The sequence below is a fragment of the Canis lupus genome, chromosome 21 (genome assembly GCF_003254725.2).
Source record: "Canis lupus dingo isolate Sandy chromosome 21, ASM325472v2, whole genome shotgun sequence".
NCBI classification, from domain to species: Eukaryota; Metazoa; Chordata; class Mammalia; order Carnivora; family Canidae; genus Canis; species Canis lupus.
The window spans coordinates 23,523,694-23,534,660 of NC_064263.1; the positions used below are offsets into that span (position 1 = coordinate 23,523,694).

General features: G+C 56.7%; 2 protein-coding genes across 2 annotated transcripts; both read right to left on the reverse strand.

The window, feature by feature from the left end:
• Window positions 1-1,920: 1,920 nt before the first annotated feature.
• TPBGL (trophoblast glycoprotein like) lies at window positions 1,921-5,230 on the reverse strand. Its single transcript, XM_025458993.3, has one exon. It carries the CDS (start codon window positions 4,737-4,739, stop codon window positions 3,540-3,542), a length of 1,200 nt encoding a protein of 399 aa, XP_025314778.1. The 5' UTR covers window positions 4,740-5,230; the 3' UTR covers window positions 1,921-3,539.
• A 2,528-nt stretch (window positions 5,231-7,758) lies between these two features.
• LOC112667415 (nucleoside diphosphate kinase, mitochondrial-like) lies at window positions 7,759-8,829 on the reverse strand. The gene has a single exon (XM_035703665.2). The coding sequence runs from the start codon at window positions 8,101-8,103 to the stop codon at window positions 7,759-7,761; it is 345 nt and encodes a 114-aa protein (XP_035559558.1). The 5' UTR covers window positions 8,104-8,829.
• Between the last annotated feature and the right edge of the window lie 2,138 nt (window positions 8,830-10,967).

Consider the following 10,967-nt stretch of genomic DNA (forward strand, 5'->3'; position numbering starts at 1 on the left):
CCTGCTTCCCATACCCATCTCTCCACTTCCCCGAGTTCCCTTCTAAGGGTAGATGTCCCTCTAGAGCCTCCCAGTGAAGACGTGGGGATCACAGATCCATCTCATGCACACAGCAATTAGTGGTCTCTGCTTCTCAACCCAGATCTTCCTGCCTCCAGTGCTTTGCACAAAGCCGATACTGCTGATCCTTCCTTCCGTTCTTCCAAATCCTGCTCATCTTTCAAAACTCCACTCAAATGTGACTTCCTCTAAGTAGAAGTCTCTCTAAGCTGGGTCAGGGGCCCTTACTCTAAGCTCTGTATCCCAAGACTTCTTTTCTCTAGACCATGATTAAATATGATCCTCCCTGGATCATTAGCTTCTCTAGAATTGGCAAAATTGTATTCAGTTGAGGCCGAATGGCTGGCTGGATTTGCAGAGGAGGCAGGCCTTAGGGACCTGTTGATAGTCACATAAGGCCAAAGGCCACTGACAGGCTGCAAGGAGGGTGGGAACCCAGAAATGACATCTAATGGGAATCGGTGAATGGCACTAAGATTAAATATCAACTGGCATATACTGGGCACTCAATTAGTTGATTTTTGACAACTATTGATTTGGTACTTAGCTTAGTGGCAGCTCTCATATAAAACGTTCAAAGATTTTTGCTGATGATGAACCCACAGCTAACAGCATGATTTATTTGCCAGGACCTACTGCAGTCTTAGGCTACATTACGAGGGCATGTCTTTGGAAGTGGGGAGGTGACCTGTTAGACACAGGTCTCTAACCTGTGTTAGAGATATCGTTCCTATCTCATCCTGGAGTACTGGGAGGGCACCCTCCGAAGGTCATTCACAGATGGGAACAGTTCTAGAGAATTTGATCCCTTCTCACGAGGAATGACTGGGAATTTGCTGGAAACAGACACTCCTACACTATGCCCAACTCTGTGAAGACCTGTGCCAGGGGAGGGGCACTCCTGGCCCCAAGGCAAAGCTGGGACCGTCAGGGAGTTCCAGGTGGGAATCCCCAGGCAATGAGGGGGATGCTCCCAGGATGGGAGGGAGTGAGCCCCCCATTGAGAGAGGGTGCTCCTGGTTGAGAGGGCCTAGGACACTTCCCACATTACCTCTGAGATCCTTTTCAGTGTCTAAAGGGCACAGGTTCTAGAATAACGTGGCCCTACGATTTAAAATGCCAGAATTCTAGCCTTCTGCCTGGTAGTTCTAGGGCTCTGAGAACCTGAATGCGAAATAATCTAGTCTGGGGACCTTGAGGTAGGAGATAAGCCTCTTACCCAGGTCCTGCTGGCCCAGAACTCACCTGTCTCCTTGCTCCACATATTGCAGGGATCATTTTATCCATGTCCACCCGCCTCCACTCCTAGGCTGCTGCTTCTCTCAGCCTCTCCCTACCCACGCTTGCTTAGTCCTCACTCCAGGACAGCATCGCATGACACAGGTTATAAGGGAGTGGCAGGTAATTCATCACAGGGGAGGATGCCAAAGCGGCAAATAATGATCCCTCCTTTCCTGCCCGAATTAACTGCCTCTGAGTCTCTGGAGCTGGATTTCTTCCCCAGTGCACCTCCCCCAGAGCCCCCATCCTACCTCAGCGATGAGGAATGACAAGGTAAGAGGATGTAGAGTGCGTATAGATTGCAGCCTGGCTATGGATAGCCCCCTCTCAGAGGATTAAAGGCAGGCCGGTTTGGAGAGCGAGGCAATCCCAGCAGAAAGTCCTTCCATATGTCTCACCTCAAACCTGCCACACGTAGTCAGAGCCTATTTCTTCTCCCATAGGTCGCCAGAAGAAGACATCAAAAGTCGCTGCCTCACTCAGGGAGGTCCAAAACACCCTCCCAAGTGTCCCCTCCCACCACTTTCAATGCCCCAAGGTCAGCAGGAACGACACGGCACCACTTACAAGAGCAGAGTATTTGAGATTATTGCAGACTTTATAGAAAACTGCCCAAGGGAGATCCAGGTGTCTTGGGTGGGGGCGGGAAGGCAGACCTCAAGCCAATGTGTTGAAGGAGTTGGGGTTGGGGGGAGCGGGTTATGGGACTTCCTGTGTGCAAAGGCAGCACAGGCCAGCCATTCTGCTTGACCTAGGGGATGGGAGTCAGGGAGAGGCAGCCCCCTCCCCACTCACCAATTGTGCTTTGGGATCATGCAGAAGGCAGGGCACTGAGGCTCTGACCCTAAACAGGATGGCTTGTGCCTGAGACAAGAGATGAGGCCCCTCATCTTTGGCCTCCCTTTTGAGGCCAAAAGGCCTGGTGGAGGGGGACGTGGGGACAAGGGATCCCCAGGGGAGAAGAGTCACATGGGTGGAAAAGAGCTTGGGGGCTGCAGCTCCCAGCCCTTCAGAGCCTCCTCCCTTACTGCTCTCTGAGGCCACCATGTACAGGTGACCCTGGTTCTGAGGCCCAACCAACTACTCTGAACCCCTAGGACTCTCTCCTTCCCCCTGGGGATCTGCCAATATAGTTGGGGGATGCTTGGCACCTGCACCTGTCTTGCAGGGCTGGGGAGCTCATCCTAGGAGAAAAGGGGGGTGGGTGGGCACACCCCAGGAGTGGATTTCTCACTGGATCCTGACCAAGTGAGTGCAAGCGATGGGTGTGGTGGGGATAGAGAGCCTAAGACTTGGGCAGGTGGATTAAAGTCCGATCAGGGTGAAGAGGTGAGAGTCTTGAGATTAGGGACAAGCACTGAGTACTGGGGGATCAGAGCCCCGGTGAAAAAGGCTGAGGATCGGTTCCATACTAAGGCTATAACAGGGTGTGACTGTCCCTGGGATGGGAGACTGATGGAGCTGAGCCCCAAGCCTGGGCCAAGGAAGGGAAGAGCCTGAGCCAGAGCTGGGGTGGTGGGCAGTATGAAATACACCCACCCCCAAATGGGGGGAGGGTGCACAACCCTCAGAGCCCTAGGATGTGGGTGTCTGCAGGGTGGGAGAGCTCAGAGCCCTGGGATGAGAAAAAAGGCTCAAAGTCCACAAAAGCCTACAGAGGGGTGCTCTGCTTGAGAGCAGAATAGGATATGAGGGTCCCTGAGCCCTGGGAAGGGAGTTGAGGTCTCCAGGCTGGAGTTGGGAGCCAGTGATGTCTAGGGTGACGTTTCCCACTGAGAGATCAAGCCTCAAAGCACAGGGGGGTGGAAGCAGTCTCAGGGCTTTCGCACTGAAGGACAAAGTTTCCTGGCAAGCCTCGAAAGGGGGACGGTGCTTTGGGGGTGGTTCGGGGAGGGATGTGTCAGAGCCTGGGATGGGCAGGTACGGTGTCTGGAATCAATAAGGGGTGTCTCTTGGTCTTGGATGGCCTGGCCAGGGCTCTCAGAGGCTGGGGAGAGGAGGGTACCAGCTTGGGGCCTCCGGGTCGGCGTGGGGGGCGGGGGGGCGGGGACGGCCATAATCCAGAGGTCTCAGGCCGGTCAGGGGCAAGTCTCGAAGCCCCCAACTGGCGGGTGTCTCATACCCATGGCTTCAGGCCGGGTAATGGCAGGAAAGTCCTCAACCGGCAGGGTCAGCCGCCAAGCCCCAAGGGGCACCACTCAGAGCCCCGAGCCCGGGGAGGTGGCGCGGGAGCCGGCGGGGGCGGCCGGGGCGGGCGCGCGGCGCGGGTCGGCGTCCTGCTCGTAGCGGTAGTGGTAGCCCTCCATCTGGTCCCGGCAGGCCTCGCGCAAGTTGCGCATCCAGCGCTGGATGCCGCGGCGGTTTAGGTAGAGCACCATGAGGAAGATGAGGCCGATGAGCGCCAGCACCAGCCCGAAGAAGACGTAGGAGGCTTCCAGCTCCGGGCCGGCGAGCTCCACTTCGTCTCCGCGACCCTCGGCGTCGCCGTGGGCGCAGCGCAGCCGCGCCTCGTCCAGGTCCAGGAAAGGCCGGTCCTGCAGCGCCCGCGGGGAGGCGCAGCGCAGCCGCCGCGCGTCGGGTACGCGCTCCGTGGCGTTGCGCAGCCAGGCCAGCAGGGGGCGCGCGGCACAGCCGCAGCGCAGGGGGTTGTCGGCGAGCAGCAGGCGCGGCGCGGGGAGGCCGCCATCGCGCTCGAGCGCGCGCAGCTCGTCGGGGCCCAGGCCCGCCAGCGCGTTGAGGCGCGCGTCCAGCTGCTCCAGGCGCGGCCGGCGCAGCGCGGCGGGCGGCAGGCGGCTCAGCGCGTTGCCCGCCAGGCCCAGGAGGCGCAGCTCGTCCAGCGGGGCGAGCGCCGTGTCCAGCGCGGCCAGCAGCGTGGGGCCGCCCCGCGCCAGCGCGTGGTTGAGCTGCAGCGAGCGCAGCGCGGGCAGCCCGCGGAAGGCGCCGCCGCCCAGGGCGCGCAGCGGGTTGTGGCTCAGGTCGAGCGCCGTCAGGCTGGGCAGCCCGTCGAAGGCGCCGTCCTCCACCACCTCGATGTTGTTGTGCGTGAGGCGCAGCGCGCTCAGCAGCGGCAGGCGCACGCCGCCCGCCGCCGCCGCCTCCCCCGCCGCCGCCTCCCCGGGGTCCGCGTCCCCGCCGGCGAAGGCGGCCGCGCGCAGCACCGTCAGGTTGGCGCCCACGATGGTGAGGTTGCGCGCGTCGGGCGGCACGTCCCGCGGCGGCTGCCGGAGCTCGGCGCCCGACGCGCAGCGCAACAGCAGCTTGGGGCCGCCGAAGCAGTAGCACTGGAAGGGGCAGGGCGCGGCGGGCCGGCTCAGCGCCGCCGCCACCAGCAGCAGCCCCGGCAGGAGCGGCCCCCTTTGCTCCGGCTGTGCGGCGCGCGGGGCCATCGCTGCTGCCATCGCTGCTGCCCCCGCATACAGCGCCCGGGCCGCCGCGCTCAGCAGTGAGTTCGGAGCGCCTGGGGGCGGGGAGGGGGCGGCCGGGGCAAGTCCTTGACCCCGCGCGGCTGGCGATCGCGGTCGGTCCGTCCGCTGGCTCTAGAGTCCCCGGAGCCGTCACTTTTCCTGGCCGGGGGGAGAGGGGTCAGGCGGGGAGCGGAGCCCCCCGCCCCCGGTGCCCTCCTCGCCCTGCGCGCCGGCCTCCGACTTCCGCGGCCGCTCCGGGCTCCGAGCCGAGTGGGCAGGGTTTGTCTCCCCCCTCGCAGCCTCCCGGCCTCCTCCTCCTCCTCCCCCAACGGAGTCTCCGCGCCCTCCTCGCCGAGGGGCGGGGTGGGAGGCTCCCGGGAATCAGGGCTTTCGGCTGCTGCGCTTCCCCCACTCCCACTCCGGCTCCGGGGCTGCTGAGAAGTTTGGCTCTCCGAGGCTCTGACTTGCTTCCCCTCGTCCCCCCTCCCCCCCCCCCCCACGGTTAAGCTGGTTCCTTCCTCCTCCCTCTACCGCACGTGTGAGGCGGGGCCGGGCGGGGGAGAGCTGGCAGGTGGGTCGGCACCACGGAGCGAGAATCTGGGGGGAGGACCTTAGAGCTCCCCCTCCATGCACAGGCGAGGATGAGGGGTGGGCTGAGAAAGTTACTCATCTTTCAGCCTCTTCCCCGCGTGTGACCCAGGAGAGGGCTGTGCTAGGAGAGACTGGAAAATCCCCAGCCTTGGTTTACCCCCTCAGCAAAACCCCAGTTACATCAGGCTGGCTGGGGTCACCACGCTTGCAGGTCCTGGGAGACCAACGTTTTCTCGACCCCATCCGACCCCCACCCAGGGAAGTCAGCGACAACCCCTCCTCCTCTCCTCCCCCCCACCTCCCCTTCAACTCACTGGCTGCTCTGCCGGGAGTTTTTCCATCTGGTTTCCTCCACCAGGCTGGACTCCTCCCCCAAGCACTCTCCTAGGCCCTAGGACCTGGTGGGTGTGGTGATTCAGCTCTTTGCTCTCCCCTCCCTGCTCCCGCACCTGGGCACCCTATTACATTGTTCTACTGGGTCTCGGGACCCTGGGGTTGTTATACACCATTGACTGCCCCTCCTACCCTCCAGGGTATCCCACCTGTAAATGTTGAAAGGGTGGGAGGGTTTGGAGCTCTAGAGATTTGGAGAAGGGAGCAGATTTTGCAGCATTGAATGATGGGGGGTGAGGTAGGGGTGGTCTCAGAGGGGGCCGGGGCTGAGCTGTTTATAGGTTTGTTTTGTTCTGGATTTTTTTTTTCTTTTTTCAGAACTGGGGAAGCTCCCGACATGATTTAAAGAGATAGGCTCCTGAGAAGGGAGCACTCCTGGCCTTGGCATGAATTATTCAGGCTGGAGAGGCTGACACTTGATCCACAGGCCATTCTGGTATCAGCAAAGCTGGTTGGGATAGAGGCTGCCCCCTTCCCCCATAAGAATTAGTCAGTCTTTCTCCTGAATTAGGGACAGTTGTTGGGTTGACTTCTTCCCTGAGGTTATGTTTAACAGATTGACCAACAGATCGATATCCCTTAAGGAGGAGAAACAGACCCTGCGTGGCCTGGGTCCCAGGCCAAGACCAACATCATGGGCAAGGTCTGTTGATGCTGGGGCTGGGGCTCCCCTCTCCCTTCCTCCTTTTTCCCCATCATCACTCCTGGGTATTGGCAGATGAGAACTGTAACTTGCACATGCAGGATTGGACATGTCTATGCAGGTGTACATGTGGAGTCAAGTTGGACACATGAACAGCTCAAGGTGCATCCACATGTGAGGAAACACAGACTCGTGCTTCCTTGGATGTGCATACACATGCCTAGGATGTTGTGTACAAGCCTGTACATGGTTGCAGGTAGGCTCAGGTATGCCTCGTGCAAGTATATTCAGGCTCATTCATACATGTGCACGTGTTAACATAGATTTGAGTACATCCTCGTATGTGTTCATACATCCATAAGCGCATAGATATTTGAGCATTCATATTTCTGGGACCACGTAGGTTTCCGGGTACATTCTCAGAGGGGAAGCTTACAGGTGCATGCATGCAAGCACATGCATCCAGAGATTGGACAACATACTCTTAGCCCATTTCTGATCTCCACTGCCCTTGGTCTGTATAAATAACAGGCTGAGATCCCTTTGCTCTGGGCACAGGTGCTCAGCCATTAGGGCTGTGCAGTCAGCTGTTGAACTCCCCCAAGCCCTGGCCCACATCAACTGCAAGCCCCAGCTCTGACATCTCCATGGTGAGAGGCACTGGCTCTTCTTCCCTATTGGACTTGCAGTACAGGGGCTAGCACGAGAGAGTGCAGTAAACGTTTGTAGATGGGTGGATGGATGGATGGATGAATGGAAAGGTCTCTGCTTTCCTGTCCCACTACTACAGAGAGCCCCTTCTGCCTCCAGCCTCTGCGGAATCACAGACCGCCTGCCAAGGCCAGAGCCCCTTCTCTAGGGCCCCTTGGTGCTGGGTCTTGGTGGGCTAATGGCCTCCTTGGGAAAGGGCTGCAGGGCAACAGGCAGCCTTGATTGGGGGGTACTAGACATCTCAATTGAAGAAAGGAGGCCCAGAGAGAACTTAGAACCATCATGTACCAGAGGAGAAGGCAGTGACTATGTGACTATAGTTTTTTTTTTAATATTTATTTATTTGCTTATTTACACAACGTAGTGAATTTTAATGTCCCACCCCCCTTTGGGGAAGGATGGTTATACTACACACTTTTGGAGATATCCCAAAGGTTGTCTGGCACTTTGGTATAGAAAGAATTTGGTCCAATTTCTTACTGGTTTACAATACTAAAAGGCATGTAAAGTTGGTTGCTCAATCCCTCTGGGGTGGGGTGGGGTGGGGGAGAAGGTAGACAGAGAGGTGGTCTGGGATGGAAGGGCAGACCATCTGTGTAGGCTCAGGTTCTGGATGACAGAAGTAGTTAGTTGATCCTGGTTGGCTGCTTGGGTGGCTGAGGGCAGCCTGAGTGCTCAGGTTGGGTGGATGCTGCTCTGGTGGGTTTTGTCTGCCCAGTCTACCGGCTCACTGCTCTGAAGCCATAGCTGTCTCTCTCCGGCCCCCTCCACAGAGTCACTGCATGGATGATGTTCCTGCAGTGTCTTCATCCCCACCACCTTGAAGTCCCTCCTCTCAAAGCGCTGGATCACATCCCCAGCAAGCCGCCACTGCACCCCATCTGGCTGCACTGCAACCAGGGTCTGCTCCCAGGTCCAGGAGGACCCACTGGAGTTGGGGCATGTGAGCAGGGTTGGGTCAGGGGCCTGCAGGCCGCTCAACAACCCCAGCAGCGCTACACGCTCCAAAAAGCCGCCCATGACCCTCGGCCAATGGGCTGCTGGCTGAGTGCAGAAAACTATTTTTAAAAAAATTTTTAAGGTTTTATTTATTTATTAGAGAGTGAGTGAGAGAACACAAGTAGGGGAAGCAGCAGAGACAGGAGAAGCAAGATACCACTGAGCAGGGAGCCCGATATGGGGCTCAATCCCAGGACCTTGGGATCATGACCCGAGCTGAAGACAAGATGCTTTATGGACTGAGCCACTCAGACATCCATATGTGACTATGGTTTATAACTGGGGAGTCTGAGGCCATAGGGCCAGGGACTTGCCTCAAAGCTAGTGGCTGTCAGGGCTTAGCCTAAACCTGGCCCAGGCTCCTTGCCTAGGGCTTTGTCCAAGGTAGTGGCTGTATCTGAGAAGGACCAGTACGACAGGGAATCTCATCCTGACCCCTGGAAGCTGAAGTTAGCAACAGATGCCAAGCTGGATGTGATATGACCTTGAATGTCTTTCTGCCTCTGGTCTGTCAGCTTCTACTTCTGGAAAGTAGATGGGCTTCTGGATTCCTATCCTTCGTAGTCTTCTCAGGGCTGTTGTGACAAAGTGAACAGGAAGTGCTTTGAAACAGGAAAAGCCATAACACCTCGGGCCTGGGGGCCTTTATTATGTGACTGGATGATGCATTGCCCTTTTCTGGGACTAATTAGCTCCCATGTCATTTTGTCTTGTTCCATCTTCCTCCCTCCCCCAGCATAGCAAGTTCATGTAGATGGTACAAGGAATGAGTCTCCACTTGCTGTCCCTGTGAAAGCCTCTACCCAGCCTCCTCCCTGCCCTCCCTTCTTCATGCAGGTGTTCTCCTCTGTTCAGGTTCCTCTGGACTGTGAGCCATTTGGGGGGTCTCTGTTCTCTAGAAGAACTTCCCTCTCCATTTTGTCAGTATTCCACATGCAGTAGGTGTTCAATAAATGTATGTCTAGCTGTGTCTGGGGCTGTGCTCATTCTCTGATGCATTCCGTGGAAGTATCTTTGCTCAGATTGTTTGCCCCACTTGGATTCTTCCCTCCCCTTGACTGTTTCTTCAGGCCCAGCCCACTGATCCTCAGGGCTCAGTTTGGGTTCTGTCCCCTCCAAGAAGCCTTCCTGGCTTCCTTATCTCCTTTGAATTTCACTTAGCAATCAGAAGGTTGGAGCTCCTCTGAGCCCCCTTACCGTCTGCAGCTGGGGCTCAGGACTGGGTCTGGTCTCCTGTGTTATCAGCGCAGAGCTCAGCATGAGAAGGCACCGGGGAATATTTACTGGATGAAATGATGATTTAAAAATCTCTGGCTTGATCGTCTCATCTCTGCGAGGCAGGCTAGCTGAGGAGCTCCCATCTACACTTTCCACCAGGAGACAGCCTTCCAGAAAGGTGAGGTGCTTTCCTCAAGGTTGCACAGCTGACTGAACCCCAAGCCTGACAAGAGCTCAGGTTTCCTGCTCATCTCTGCTGCAGCCCTCCCCATTCTAGGCTCTCTCTGGAGAGTGTGACTGGGTCAGATCCCAGGGGATCCTGTGGGCGCAGAGCTTCAGGGTTTTCTTAGGATTCAGCAAGTGAAGTCACCCCAACCTGCCCAAGCAGAGTGATTGCCCTTTGCTGGATTGAGAATCATCCACATGTCAACTACTCTAGACCCCAATATTTTTTATTTTTATTTTTTAGAGAGAGAGAGAGAGAGAGAGAGCACATGTTCATGAGCAGGATGGGGAAAGACAGAGAGAGCGAGAATCCTAAGCAAGCTCCATGCTCAGCAGGAGCTCTATCTCATGACCCTGAGACCATGACCTGAGCCAAAATCAAGAGTCGAGCACTTAACTGACCAAACCACCCAGGCACCCCTGAACCCCAATTCTTGAATTTATTACCCCCCTAGGCTCCAGAGCCCCTCTTGGAGCCTTCCAAGGTACTCTCCCTCTCCTAACTCCAGCTCTTTCACTTTTCTCTCCACAAAGGCCCTGCTCTCTATAAGGTCAACTGAGCCGTGGTAAGGAACCTACAGAGGTTTGGCAACTTTCCTGAGGTCATCTATCAGGGAGCCCCATTCCTGTCTGCCTCCAGCTCCCATCTTGTCTGTCAGAAGTGTCTCAGTGTTCCTAAAGTCCTTAGGCAAGTCTACTTTTCCAGATCTGTTTCCTCTCTGCAAAGAAGGAGTGTGTCTAGACAGGATGATCTTAGAGGGCTTTTAGTCCTGTGCCCCTTGCCCTTTTAGGGGTGGAGGCCATGGAGGGGAAGATAATACTGTAATTTGCCCAATTGGTGCCCTCACCTCAATGTATGACTTTGAACTTGGCCCCACCCCAACTATTGTGGTGGTAGCATAGTCTGGCAGGGGAGGAGGGTCCTCCTAAGTCTGTAGCAGCCTGTGATATCCAGAGTCCCTTTACCTTGGCTGATTCCCTTTCCCTCTGCTCCCCCTTCCTCTGAGGCAAGTGGAAGAGCAGCTGGACAGGGCTGATGTGATAAAGCTCAGTCATTAGGTAGTGGGGGAGGCCCCAGATTCTCTCTAGTGTAACTTCTGCACTGGCAGGGAGGGGGAAACTCCACCACAGCTTTTACTGTTCTCATTTCTCACTGCCCCTCCCACCCCTCCACCGACCACGAGACACAGGAAAATCCATAGACCCAAGATTCATCTTCTCCATTGAGTCAGCAGAGGCCATACTCTGCTTCTGAGGGGCCAGCAACTGGCTTTTAAATAACTCTCTCTGATATTTAATACCCTTCTCCTCCACTCTGCAGCCTGGGCCTCTGGGGAAAGGCTAGAATAAATGAGCTGGATGAGTCCTCTCAAAGTCGTAAGTGCTCCTGCCTCCACCTCAACACACCCTCCCCCACCCAGGCTCCCAAGCCATTGGGAAAA

What these genes read in the sequence shown, in the direction of transcription:
- TPBGL (XM_025458993.3), bottom strand. Translation starts at nt 4,739, where the DNA reads ATGGCAGCAGCGATGGCCCCGCGCGCCGCACAGCCGGAGCAAAGGGGG.
- LOC112667415 (XM_035703665.2), bottom strand. Translation starts at nt 8,103, where the DNA reads ATGGGCGGCTTTTTGGAGCGTGTAGCGCTGCTGGGGTTGTTGAGCGGC.